The sequence below is a fragment of the Prionailurus viverrinus genome, chromosome E1 (assembly GCF_022837055.1).
Source record: "Prionailurus viverrinus isolate Anna chromosome E1, UM_Priviv_1.0, whole genome shotgun sequence".
NCBI lineage: Eukaryota > Metazoa > Chordata > Mammalia > Carnivora > Felidae > Prionailurus > Prionailurus viverrinus.
This window is the reverse complement of record NC_062574.1, coordinates 30,233,596-30,248,047: the sequence shown is the minus strand read 5'-3', so window position 1 is coordinate 30,248,047 and position 14,452 is coordinate 30,233,596. Positions and strand designations below refer to the sequence as shown.

Genomic DNA, 14,452 nt, shown 5'->3' with positions numbered 1-14,452 from the left:
TCATTGATTTTTTTTTCTGTGAATTTTCAAAACCAGAGGAAGCACATTGCAGACAGAGGCAGAAGTGACATAGTCCATGCATTATCAACTGCATCTTTTTCACTTTCCATGTGTGGATTTATTTCTCCTTCATTATAAGGGGAACCAAAAGGGATAATTGATAAGGAATCATTTGAAAACAGTGTGAAAATATGCATGTGTATTTATTGGTTGGGGCAAATTGGAGGTAGAAATGGATCCTCCCATTAAGAAGAATTTGATATGAACTACCTTGACAGCTGGTAAAGGAAGTGGGTATAGAACAATGACCTAAAGGATTATCCTGAAACATTATCCAGGGCCACTAATTTCACCAGGGACTATCATAAAACACACTCATGTTGCAATCCTTTCCTCAAGCTCTTTGACAGAATAGAGTGTGGGGGGGGCCATATGATGACACTTGAATATCGGTCAAAGAGAGCTAGGTTTCAGCACAACTCAGCAGTCTCTAATTTAGCACAGGACAAATGGCTCTTCCAACTGACCCATAGATAAAGAAAACATAATGGAGAAAGGCTAGTGAAAGAGGGTTATGATGCAATAGAAAAAGGCTTGTATTGGAGTCAAGTGTCATGGGCTCTAATACCAACTCAGTCACTTATAATTTATGTGGCTTTGGGCCAGTTAGTAACCCTAATGCGGTCTAAATTTCCTAATCAGTAAAATGGGAGTGGTCATATTTACCTTTCAGAGTTCTAAGTGCTCAAAACAATAAATATAAATTACAATGCCCGGCACATAGTCAGTATTCCATGATATAATTGTGGTCTGCATTTGAGGAAAATGCTCGTCTCCCAACAGCAGTGCTACCAAAGGGTTTACGTATGGGGAATTCTTCCCAAGTCCTCAAGAAGGAGAAGCATATCCCACATTACTGTTCCCCTCACCTCTTCTCAAAACACACAGGGTGGCAGTGGCTTCCATGTTTGCAGTGGAAGGTCAGTGTCTTAGCCCTTATCACCAATAATCTCCATCATCATCACCATTACAGCAGCAATAACAAAAGTGCCTCACATTTGTTTAATGTTTTCTTAAGTATTATCTCAGGCTCTCTGATTCTGTAATTTCCCTGCCTCCCTAAAGCATAGCACTCAGTGGCTGATATTGCTGCAGTTGGTGATTCAGTTCTTCCCTGCACCTGCATGTCTCTGTCTTGCTATGTAATATTAAATGAATTTCCCCACAGAAACAAAGCCTGAAAACTCTAATGTTAGTTCTAATGATGTGCTTACTTCTCTAGGGCCACTGTTTCTCAGTTCAGTCATGTAAGAGCTGACCTGGGAAGCAAACCACCATCCTGTTTCTATAGGAGTGGAGTGCTATAAATACAATGAATGCAAGGAGACTTTGGAACACACTCTGCAGGTCAGGGTCTCTGTCTTCAGACCAATTACTTTACCTTTGACAAAGACTGCATAAGTCAACAGGAATCCCTGATCTCTTTTGTTTGTGTCTGGGTAGGCTGCCAGCTAGTTACTAGGAGGCAAGGCACTTGGGTCTATAGCCTCTTTTTTTCCCCCAGTATTGGGAAACCAAGTCTGGGCTTCTGCACTCATTCCACAGTTTGCTGCAAATGCTGTATACCTAGACTTTCTGTACCTTTTTCTAAATTAATGCAAGTGGATCCCCCAGTAGAGCCCAGCGAAGTTATTTTAATAGAGTATGATGGAGTCTGCCAACATATTCATGTGACCACAGCTATAGATGCATCTAGAACAAGAAGAAAGGAGCCATCCAATCAGGAGGCAAAGTTGTGACTTTGCCTCTAGCCACTCTTTCTCTGTTGTAGTTGTATTTCCAGAGTCCTTGGTCCCTTACTCTAATACCTCTGTATTCTTCAATTTTTGTAACTAATATGAAATTAAGAAGGGATGACACAATTTTGGTCTTTAGGTGTCATCCTGCCATAGGGTCTCATTTTATCCTCACAACAATCTTGTGGGGTAGGTGGTATTATTATTATTATTATTATTATTATTATTATTATCATTATTATTATACCAACTGTTCAGATAAAAACACTTAAAACAAAAGAGACTCAGGAACTTGGTCAAGGACACCCAGCTGGTAAGTGGCAGATTCAGAACCTGAATCCAGATTTATCAGACTTCAAAGCTCATATCTCTAATCAATAAGCTATAATTATTTAGTGCTTTATTATTTTTAATGTACATCATTTTGAAAGTATAGGATTATTATTTGAAATGACTATCAGTCCTATGAATGAGATGGGACAGACACTAGTATCTCAATTTGGCAGGAGAGAACATGGAGATTTAGGTGGGTGAATGACCCCACCCGGGCCCCCAAGTGGCAGGTGGTAGTGAAGGGAATATGGACCTTGGAGTCAGACAGACCCGGATCTGGGGCTGCCCCTGACTCTGTGTATAGCTGTAGGAAAGTCACTTATGTTCTCATTTATGAAGTGCAGCTAATGGTATCTCCCTAAGAAGAGGTTTTCTATGAAATAGACAGTTTGGGAGCAATCTAACATAATGTTTAAAAATGTGCCCTATTGAGTCCAAATGCATGTTTTAAATGATTCTGTGACTTTGAGAAAGTTACTTAACCCAAGTGCTCTGTAAAAAGAGCACAATAATAGTACTTAATTTGTGGGGCCCTGGGAAGTTTAAGTGATACAATTCATGTAAAATAATTAGTAAAGAACAAGTGCCCAAAAAATATTAGCTGTTATCTGTAAACCAGTGCACAATGTGCCTAACACATAATAGACAATCAATAAATGTTAATCCTCTCCACCACCACGTGTTCCCTGCTCTAGAATGTGCAATGGTCCTCTCTAGCTCAGTGGAGGCCGCCCCACCCTCGTGACTTACACCTGCTTGAGCACAGGCCTTTGGGAACCAGGTAAATGAAGGCAAGAGATGCCATTTTCAAATTTAATAAACACTCAGCCACTCACGAGGCATCTCTCATTCCCACTGGCAGATTATAGACAGTCTTTTCTCAATTACCTGTGTCTAATTTTAATACAAGGCCAGCTTTGCTCACTTTGTTCTCTGCATTCACCCTCGGCCACCTCCTGAGCCCCAGGTGGGATCTACTCAGAGAGTGTAAGCCCGTATTAATATCATCCTGAGCAAAACATAATTAGAAAACTAAATCAGCAGCCACAAGAAGAGTGTAATGCTTTCCAAAGCCATATATCGGGTGAGTGGAATGTTGATGTTTATGCTGCTTTTCTTGACATTTTTGTTTTCTTTGGATTATTCACATCACTGCTCCCCTGTATGTATCCCTGCTATAAAAAAGTGAAGATGATTGGGCATTTATTTAGGCTCCAGTGCAGGAGTTGGCAAAGTAGGGCTGGCTTGCCCAGTCTAGCCCCCTTCTCATTTTTGTGCCAATCTTCATTAGGACAAGGCCACGCCCATTCACTTACATATTATCCATGACTGCCTTTGAGCTACAATGGCAGATAAAGACCAGATGGCCCACAAAGCCTAAAATATTTACTCTCTGGCTCTTTATAGCTACAGTTTTCTGACACTTGTTCCAGTGTATCCATAAGCAAGACAGCTTTCAGAATAGCCCAGTAAGGGTCTTTTTCTACCTGAAACTGATAACCAGCAGCTGCCTCCAAGTTCAACAGGTGGCTCAGGCAGCACAAGAATGGGTGCTTGGGCTCAGGAAATAACCTGGCAGATGATGAAGACACTAGGGCATCAGGGCTGCAGGAGGCATTCCTGGATCTCCCTGTGCTCATTGCCCCCGAGGGGTAGGAGACCAGGGAAGACCAGCTAGGTCCTGCATGCTCTGGAGGCTACCTTAGAACTGACCCCGTCCTTATTGTGGGAAAACTGCTATGTGGCTGGATGATCTCCGTGCTCACAGTGGCCAGAGTTCTAGAACTCACAGCCTCAGGGGCCTACATTTAAAGACACACTTGGAGGTTCACATTATGTCACCTGTAGATAACAAAGATGGAGGCTGATTGGCAATTACTAGTTAAGAATTCCCTGGGACAGCTGCTAATAATGCAGATTCCTGCCTATACCCAGAAAGTCCAGTTGAAAAACTTGGGGTGAGGTCCAGGAAGCACTGTTGCATTTTTTAAACAAGTATTAACTGGTTTTGTTGTTGATGTTGATGACTCAGGGAGAATACCTTAAGAAACAGTGCCTTGGTGCTGTGACCTTAATCATTCTGGGGTTGCTGACTATGCGAGAATCTTATAAAAGCAATGGAGACTGGGTCAAGGACAAAATACAGTGTATGTGGACAGAAACACCTTATATCTCCTACATCTGGAGAGGGTTCTGGATTCTCTAAGCCCATTTTTAAGAACCCCACGTTAAGAACCATCCTAAAATAACGGGTGAAGGAGCAAGTCTGTGAGAGCTTGGATAGGAGTGTTTGAGTTCGACACTCCTGACAGCTGTTACCTGCCTTTTCCCCTCCTGGTGGGTTTGCACGAAGGGTAGTTCTGCCTCTGTGATAAGCATGTGTGGTGCTTGCCTGGATAAACTCACAGGGTGGTAAAGGTCACATGAGGTCCTGTATACGAAAGCAAATTGCACACTCTAAAGTGCCATGAACATCCAGAGGATTTTGATGATGCAAAATCAGCCTTAAGGCACTGCCTTCCAGGTTCACATCCTCCTCAGCACTGTGATCGCAATACCTCCCTCCATGCCTTTTCAAGTCCAGTCTTCATTTGCTCCCTGTCCAGTTTTCCTTCATGCCACAGGGATCCAAGGAATTGCACCTCGTGAAATAACTAACCATTGGACGTTTCCACTTTGGAGCCCGGCCAGCCCATGGCTCTCAGTGTACCCAAAACTCATCATGAAATTGGCTCCTCTCCCTCCTCATTTCCTGGCTGCTGTTGTGATTGGATGATATTTTGAAATATTAATGTGTACCCCTCCCCCTCTTGTATTTTTCTCTTTTTCTTTCCCTCCTCCTTTCCCCAATTCATATTCAGTTCTTTTGATAGGAAGAAAAGCAACAGTTGAGATTTTCTGCTGTAGGAAACAGGAGACTATTTTATATAGGGTGACCAAGGAAAGTTCCGTTGGTCTTTTATTAGAGGGTGAATCTGAAGCAAGCGAGGGAATGAGTCATGAATATAAATGTGAAGATAAGACCGTGTCAGGGCAAGTGCCTAGGCCCCAAGGTGGGAGCCTGCTTTGAGTTTTTAAGGAAGAGAAAGGTCACTGTGGCTGGGTGAAGTAAGGAAGCAGAAGATTGACAGGCAGTCAGGTCAGAGGGACCAGAGCTGGCATGTCCTCGAGGTCAAGCTCAGGACCATAGCTTTTATTCTGAGTGATTTGGGAATTGGAACTTACATTTTAAAAGGATCGCTCTGACTTTGTGTGAAGAATCACAATCACCGTTCCAAGCCCTCCCTCTTGCTGTGTAGGAGCCAAGGAAGAAGCAGAGAACCCAGTTAGGAGGCTTGTTCACAGCCCTGGCAAGACTCACACCAGGGGCAGCAGTGCAGGAGGTGAGGGTGGGGGGATTAGGGCAAGGCACTGTGTATATTTTGAAGGTAGAGCCAATCACATTTTAAATGATGGGTTAGATGTGAGATGAAAGAAACAAGAAGATCAAGATGACTGCAAGATTTAGAATCTGAAAATCTAAGATGGAGATGACTTAAGAGGCAGTGGGGATTGGCATTAGGAGCCAGGCTGGATCAGACATTCGGTTTAAGCCATGTTTAACCTGAAGATGCGCATCCAACATCTACATGGAGAGAGTGAGTAGACAATTTGACAAATTAGTCTGGGGTTCAGGGAAGAGGCCTATGCTAAAGTCAGGAGAATATTCCACAGGGTTCAGATGGTGTTGACAGCCGCAAGTTACGTAAGCATGTAAGGGAATGGCTATGGATAGGGAAGAGGGAACTGGAGAAACCGAGTGTAAAAGTTGGCCAAAAACAAGGAATTAATATGGGAAACAGAAAGTGGCTTGGGGAATTATAACAAAACAGAGTGAAGTGCTAAATGTAAAGGAAATGGTTCAAGAAGGAAGAAGTAATCCAGCAATGGAGAAGGCTATTGATAGGTCAAATGAAGACTGAGAATTGACCATGGCATTTAACATTCTGGTAATTAAACTATGTGAATCCTACAATATTCCCTGGAAGAAATAAGAAATCATTTGCCTTAGGGAGTTGAAGACACATTGTTCGATGACATGAAGAGTTGCTCAAAAGTGAAGCTAACTTGATGGATTCCCATCTGCTGAGCAGGGTGCCTGCCCTTTTCTCACCTCCAAAGAAGTGATTTTTCATCAGAGAAGAAACCTGTCACACCTTTGAGCTGCCAAGCCATAAATCTTCTTTCCACCAACTTGCTAATAGTTTTTCTTGCCACCTTTCCTGATAACCCAGAGTAATTGTTATGAAATATGGGCTTGTTCTGTCTCTCCCAGCTGCGGCCCCTCTGTCCTCTGCAGGTCCTGGGGAAAGGCAGAGGCTCTATGTTTGTCACTGGGTGTTCATTAGAAGCACAGCAGATGCTGTTACCAAGAACGTGACATCCTGATGAAACCGGAGGCACCACACAGCAGCCCTGAAATCTGAGAGCCAACAGCCCCTCCTGCCCAAAAGTCATCAGCAAGTGGCTTCTGCTTTGTTTTCTTGGGGAGACAGAGAGAAAATGACCCTATTTAATAGGGAAGAAAATGTTCATTCATGTGTGCTTTTACTGATTCCACAGAAATGTATTGAGTGTCTGAAGTTCTCTAGTAGAGCACTGGGTTAAATTTTGATGCAAATGAATGGTCTGACATATGCATCCTATGGAAGTCATAATTAGCAGAAATTAACTGAAACATAGTTAGCAACTGGGAAGAATATTGGGAGATATGGTCTGGGGACAGCTCAGTAGGTGTAGCTTTAAGTCTCCCTTGTTCATTATGCAGAATGTGCTCAGATCAGTGACTATGGAATTTTTCCTTGACCATCATGAGCTTCTGCCAGATCCTAAAGAGCCCTGTGTAAGCCTTACCAAGCCTCTTAAACCCCAAACACAGATCCTGAAATTTCAACAACTTTCCCTAGTGATTGCAAAAACTGCCTTTGCAAGCCTTATCTCCATGATTCACATCTGGGTTCAGGGCTCAATGTCTTGGTATGCATCTAAGTGCCATCTTGCTACGCTGACCACACATTCGGTAATGGTGACTTGACAGCATAGATGCACAGTTGTCCTGCAGCTCTACAATGACAGATAGTCTATGGACATATGCAGTTGGTTATCTACAAAGTCTAAGTGACATCAATTGTGGCAGGCCAGTGCAAGACTTCACAAAGTACTTATGATTGGCACACACCATGCTAAGCATTGGGGATATAAAGCTGAAAACAAATCCCTGCCCTTAAGAAGCTCAAATAGAAAAGGGGTTTGCAAAGTCAAGTGACTTTAAGGAAAGAAGCAACCATTGGCAGACTTAGCCCTAGTCTGAGCTCATGAATCTCCTGGCTAAACATCTCAGTCTTGACTGCTGGTCACCCACTAACTAAAAATTGGCAAGTTAAGATCTGATTGGATTGCTTTAACAATTGCTTGAGCAATGACTTATGCATTATAGTTAAAGACTATTTAGTTCTGATTTTCATTGTTGAACATGAGGAGTCCATCAAGTGACCCAACACTTAAGTTAGTGTGGTTTTCAGATGCAGATGCCTGAATTAAACAACTAGAATTTATCGAACTCTTCCCTTGTGCCAGGCATTGTGCTAAGAGATTTCTGTGGATTATCTAATTTAATTTCACAAACCTCTAAAGTATGTACTATTATCATCTCCCATTTTCAGATGAAGAAAGTGAGTTTTGGTCAGGACTCAAGCCCAGGATGTCTGGTACCTGTGTCCCGTCCTACTTTCCAGGATGAAACATTTCCTCATGAAAGATCGATTCAGACATATTATATCTTTACTTAATGAATGCCAACACATTCTGAATGGTTGTGTACAACTACACAAATTACTCAGCAGAATAGTGAGGGGCAGGGGCAGAAGATAACAGATGGCAGGACACAAGGATGATATTACCAAAGGAATGTAAGTATGGATAATTTGCAGATTTTACCTTGTTCAGTTCCTTTGCCTTCTTTTTGTATGCAATGCTGTTGATCAGACTCTGAAACCCAAATCTCTTCCTGTGCTTGTGATGAACAAAGAAAAGATAAGAACTTTACAATTTTCAGAGAATAGCAGGAGAAATAAGATGTAAAGTCAGATTAAAAACACAGAGGGAGGCAAACCATACAGAGAAGGAGACTCTTACATACAGAGAACAAACTGAGGGTTGCTGGAGGGGGGATGTGTGAGGGGATGGGCTAAATGGGTGATGGGCATTAAGGAGGGGACTTTCTGGGATGAGCACTGGGTGTCATACGTAAGAGATGAATCACTGGGTTCTACTCTTGAAACCAAGACTACGCTATATGTTAAATAACTGGAATTTAAATAAATTTTTAAAAAGATGTAAAGTCAGATTTCCACCCCAAAATCTCAATTGGTTAAACGTGGTCCAATTCTGGCAGCTTTCTAACCAGTAGGGGTGATATTTCTCCATCTGGATCATCAACTTCATCCCTTTTTACCTTTGTCCTTCTGGACAACTTTTCATTCTTGAAAGATTCTGCTCAAGGATCACTCCTTCTAAAAAGCCTTTCTAAGTTCCAGACTTAATCAAGTGGCCCTCCTTTGTTTCCCACACCATCACAGCATCATATTGTCTCTGTGATTTGGTATATTCTATATTAGGCTCTGAACCCCTTTAATACAAAGACTGGTTTTGCTTCTTTTTGTATACTCAACATGTAACAGAGTGGTAAATATATGGTAGGTACTTTTTAGATGAATGAAATCATTAATACATTTTGACATGGACCAGGTAGATTTGGTCTGCTTATAACCAGAGTCTATGTGCTTAAACTCAGTTATCAGTTACTTGTGGTATGGAATATGTCTATCCTCATAACTGGAAACAGAACTCATGGTGTAACAGAAATTTAAACATCAAATGGGATAACAGAGATACACTAGTCTAAATCCTTCTTCATATAGATAAAAAAAAAAATTAGACGCCAAGTGGACTGAAGAGCTTTCCCCAAGGTCATTCAGATTTCAGGGACAAGAACTGGGAATGGAGCCTAAATTTCTGACTCCTAAGCCAGAGATCTTTGCCACTTCACTGGTGTTCTCCCACAATGGAGGGTCTTTTAGTATTCTGCCCCATGAGGACAGCATGTTTTTCCTGATAGATAGATTCATCTATATTAAGAGATCCTCAAAGTGACAAATGAAAAGTTACAAAAGAAAAATGAATTTAGGGGTGCCTGGGTGGCTCAGTCGGTTAAGCATCCAACTTCGGCTCAGGTCATGATCTCACAGTTCTTGAGTTCAAGTTCCACATCGGGCTCTGTGCTGACAGCTTAGAGCATGGAGTCTGCTTCAAATTCTGTGTCTCCCTCTCTCTCTGCTCCTCCCCCGCTCATGCTCTGTCTGTCTCTCTCTCCTTCAAAAATAAATAAAAAGATTTTTAAAAAAGAAAAAAAAGAAAAAGAAAAATGAATTTATTTTCCCATATATTGTTGAAAACAACTCAGAGTCTCTGGTCCCTTACAGTGCTCAACTACCACTCCTGAAACATGTTTTGAAAATTCAGTAATTCCAGGGAATTGTTTATTTTTTCTCAAATAATTTGGCACACAAAAGAAATTTAAAAGGTGTTAGTGATTGTTTCTTATCTCTGAATAGATAGTCAAGGACATCTGCCATAAGGAAAATTCTCATTTCAGCCAGAACATTGATTTCAATAAATCTATTCAAAGGAATAAAGTGGCTGTTCTCCCCTTTGGTAAAATACACTTGTAGCTCACACAGTATTTTGTTGATAGAAACGTTAGCAAGCAATGACAGACATGCAGCCTGAAAACACTGAAACGTAGCAAAACCCCACTAGTCGATAGAAATTAAAACATTGCTTTTCTACGTACGTCTAGAATGATTTGCGTTAACACATTGGTAGAGACACTGCCTGTGCACTGGAAATAATATGGGCTATGGAAGCAGACATATCTTTAACTTTGTCATGTATTAACTCTGTGACCTTTGATAAGAGATTGAATCCTTTTAGTTCCATCCATCAATTCAAAAAATATTTAATGAACATTTACTTGGTGCATATGCTAAAGCACTATGAACAGCAGTGACAAAAAGAGTTTTAAAAAAAAGTCTAACTTTCATGAAGCTTACATTCTCATAGGGGGAGGCTTTGGGAGACAATACACACACAAATAGGAAATATTTGGTGATTAGAACTATGGGGAAAAGTACACTTTGGGGGAAAGGGAGTGCCAAGAGGAGAACAGTTTTAAATAGGGTGATCAGGGAAGGTGTCAACAAGAGAGTGACACTGGAAAGAGGGCTGAAGGAGTAAAGAAATGAATCTGTTAGGCTTGTGGGGGCAGAGTGTTCCAGGCACAGAAAATGGCAAGTTCAAAGGCCCTGAGATGGGTCTCATGGTAGGCAAGAGGACTTTATGTCCAGGGCGTTCAGAGAAATGGGGAGAGTAATAGGAGATGATTTCAAGGAGGTATAAGAAGGGGGGTAGGCATAGGGTCAAACCTTGTAGGCCAATAAAGACATGGCCTGTGTTTTCCTAAGTGAGGTGAGAAGCTTATGGAGAGTTTCAAGCAAGGGAATGGTATGATCTGGCTCCAAGTTTTGAAAGATTGCACCGTGTTGACAATAGACTACAGGAGAGAAGGGTTAGGAGCATGAAGAATGGTTAAGAAGCTATTGAAATGATCCATGAAAGAGATTATAGTGTCTTAGACCAGGTGAGTAGCCATGGAGAAAGTGAGAGGTAGTCAAATTGTGGATATATTTAAAGGTAGTATCATCAGGATTTGTGGACAGACTGCATGTCAGGTGTGAGGGAAAGAGAGTCAAGAATTACTTCAAGGTTTTTGACCTGAGCAATTGGAAAGATGGAGTGGTCAACTGAGATGAAGAAAATGATGTGAGGAACAGGTTAGTTGAAAAAACCAGGTGTTTGGTTTTGGATATATTAAGTTTGAGATGCTTATTAAACGTGTAAGAGAAGATCCTAATTAGGCCACTGCACCTTGTAGAGGAGAGGTCTAGACTGTACATTTCAATATGCCTCTAGATGTTATTTAAAACAATGAGAAATAATGAGATCACCCAAAGAAGGACAGTCTCCAAGGGCTGAGCCCTTAGGCACTTGATGTTAAGAAGTGGATAATAAAAATAATTAATGCTCATGTAGCACTTACTGCATACCAGACCTTGTTCTGAGTGTTTTTGTATATGAACTCCTTCAATTTTCATGACAACCTCATAAGGCAGTTACTGTTATTACCTTTATTTTATAGATGAGGAAACTGGAAGAAAGAGGTTAAGTAACTTGGCCAAGGTCATAACACTTGCTGAGTTGTGTAGCCAGAATTCCAACCTGGGCTGTCTGGCTTCAGAGTCTGGGCTTCTAACTCCCTCCCAGCACTCTTTCTCCAGTAACTAACTAGAAGAGAGGGCTGCCAACAGGGATGCCTGAGGAGGGACAACCGGTGAGATAGAAGGAAAACCCTGGTAGTGTGAGGTCCTGGGAGCCAACTGAAGGAAGTTTCAATGAAGAGAAAATTGCTTAGCCATGTCAAGTGATGCTGGTAGGCCAAATGGAGATAAAGACTGACATAGCAACATGGAGGTTTTCAGTGACTTTGGCAAAAGCAATTTTGACTGGCAGTTTAGAGTGACAAGGGCAGGTAGAGTGGTGGCAGTAAAAGCCAGACTGGAGTGAGTTCAAGAGAGAAAGGGGAGCTTAGACAATGAGTTTTGACCATTCTTGAGAGGATATTTACTATACATAGGGGATATAAGCAGGTAGTAGCTGGAAGGGGATATGGGATCAACTGAAGGTGTGTTTTACACATAGGATAACAATTAACATACAGGTGTTGAGAACGATATAGTATAGAGGGAAAAATTGATGGTGAAGGAAAGACAAGGACAAATGGTTGCAGTGATGTCCTTGAGTAGGCAAGAGTTGACTTTTGGGGGAATGGACAGTTCATCCACAGTAATGTGAGGGAAGCAGAGCCTAAAGGCACAGATGCTGGTAGCTGGGTAAATGTGGTGGGACTTTGTGAACAAGCTTTTGTTGTTTAAGTTCCTACGCCTCAATTTCCTTAACCACAAATTGGGGATTTATATCTCTCTTTCAAGTTGCTGTGAGAATTGAATGAGACAACATGGCAAAATGTTAGCATCATGTCCAGTATAATTTATGAGCTCAAATTCCTTATGAGAAATTCCCTCATCTCCCTCTTTATTGGTTATTTTTCTTATCAGTTACTAACATTCATTGAGCATTTACAATGTAGTGGACACTATGCCACGTACTTGGCACAAATTCCTCAGAGAATGTTCCTTCCATGTTTGTGGGATCCTGTTGAAGCTTTTTGAACTCTTACAAGGAACCTATTTGGGAGTTGGTTGACCATTTAGTTATTTCTTTTCCTCCTCAGTCTTCCCTTTATCAGCAACTGCTCTGGTCTAGGTTTTTAACATTTGTTCATTCACACTGATTCACCTGGAGAACGGTGGCATATGTCTGGGACCCAGAAGCATACTTTCCAGCTAACATCCTTTGTGGGGTAAGATGAGGAGTGGTGGACTGGGTTACGCCATTTGTCAACCCTGGGTCTCATTGATGTTGGCTCCACTGAAACCACCTCAATATGGTAGAAATCCCCCAAACAACAACTAGCAGTTGCTCAAGCTTTCTTCTGCTGCTTTGGAGATAGTGGGAAATGAGAGATGGGTCAGTACTGACCAGCTCCCGAACATCAGTGTTCTCAGGCGGGAAAAGTGAGGTTCTTTTCCCCCATGGAGCGTCTCATAGGCCCACCCGGCATTAACATTTTGGGTTTTTTTTCATCACCTGGACTTATTTACTCTTTGAAATGAATACAGATTTCCCTGCTGAGGATCCCCTTATTCAAAATAGGTCAGTCATGAGAAATCCAGCCCTCCTAAATGAAGGCCTTCAGTGAAAGTAGATTTGCATTCTGTTCTCACAAGTCTGTTTCTAAGGCAAAGCAGTAAGAATCAGTGTCTTCCCCCTTTTTGACTCTGTTTCTCATATCTGGGAAATGGCCATCCCAGCATTTTTACATGCTTGAGAGCTGAAACTTACGGTTTATCCAAATATGTAAAGTATCATTATTTGTTTCCTCTGAGGAAGCAATTAATTACATAGACCATTGGAATGATCCTGGTGTTTTATAATACAATCACAAGGTTCCTCATTAAGAGATGACGAGTCCCCAAAGCAAGCAAATACTACCACCAGGTGAGGGATCTTTATTTCTCTTATGGGGTACCTACTCTGTGACAGGCATTGAATGTGATAGTTAATATATACCATTGCACTTCCCTCCTGTAGCTCTTCTATACATTAAGTTTTATTATCCCTAATGTGCTGATGAAGAGAGAGACTTGGAGAAAATAAGGAGTTTTCCCAAATTTACACAGCTAATAAGTGATGGAGCTCACATTTGAACCTAAGTCTACTTCAATGTATGTAAACCTTGGTCCATCTGAAAGCCTTTAACTTTTAGCCACCAAATGGTATTACCCTCCTCCCCCCGCCCCCCTTATTGATGTCAACAACGTTGGATCCAGAACATTGGATACAGAATCCTTCTGTGACACTATGCTTTATAATGCCCATATGGCTTCACCTGGAGTCATTCTGGAAGCTGTAAGTTCATAAATAATGTCTCTTCAACTTGGTTAGGCTCACAGTGCCAGGAGAAGACAGATGATCTACGCTGTGCATGGTATCATTGCGAGCTAATGTGTTACTTCTGTAGTCTTGGGTTGCCATCCCCTGGAGTGTTTTGATGTGATCAGTTGTCAGTTTCAGGTCTGTTGTTTCTCTCACCAGAAGCCCAGCCCGTGGAAGATGACAGCCCCAAAGCCTTTCCTGTGTTAGGGGAGCTATCGAACTCACATAATGACATAAACGAGTCGGTGTTCATCTGGGGAATCTCAGACAAAGCAACCCAGAGGAAAACCATCTCTGTCGATGAAGGTTTGTTTCACTTGCAACAGAAAAAGCAGCAGCAGCAGCAGCAGCAGCAGCAACAGCAGCAGCAGCAGCAGCAGCAGCCGCGACCGGAGCCCGTGCACAGGCTGGGGAGAGGTAAAGGGAGGCTGAAGCTGCCACATGTGAGTAGCATTTTATGATTTCTCTAAAGCTGAGAAAGGAATGCTGGGGGGGGGGGGGGGGCTTGGCCGTGAGGTGGGCGTGCGTGTATGAGTTGGGGCTTTCCGTGGCAGGGGGTGGGAGGAATGGTTTACACAATTAACAAGTGCATTTGGGATCTGCCCTCCTCT

General features: G+C 42.0%; 1 protein-coding gene across 4 annotated transcripts in view; it reads left to right on the top strand.

Moving 5' to 3' along the window:
- Positions 1 to 14,452, top strand: part of LOC125151731 (putative uncharacterized protein DDB_G0294196) — a 447,030-nt gene that overhangs the window by 184,877 nt on the left and 247,701 nt on the right. For all 4 annotated transcript variants that reach the window (XM_047833135.1, XM_047833136.1, XM_047833137.1 and 1 more), the window contains exon 3: positions 14,001 to 14,284. In XM_047833135.1, coding sequence (XP_047689091.1) covers positions 14,001 to 14,284 — 284 coding nt within the window. The remainder of the gene's footprint in view (positions 1 to 14,000; positions 14,285 to 14,452) is intronic.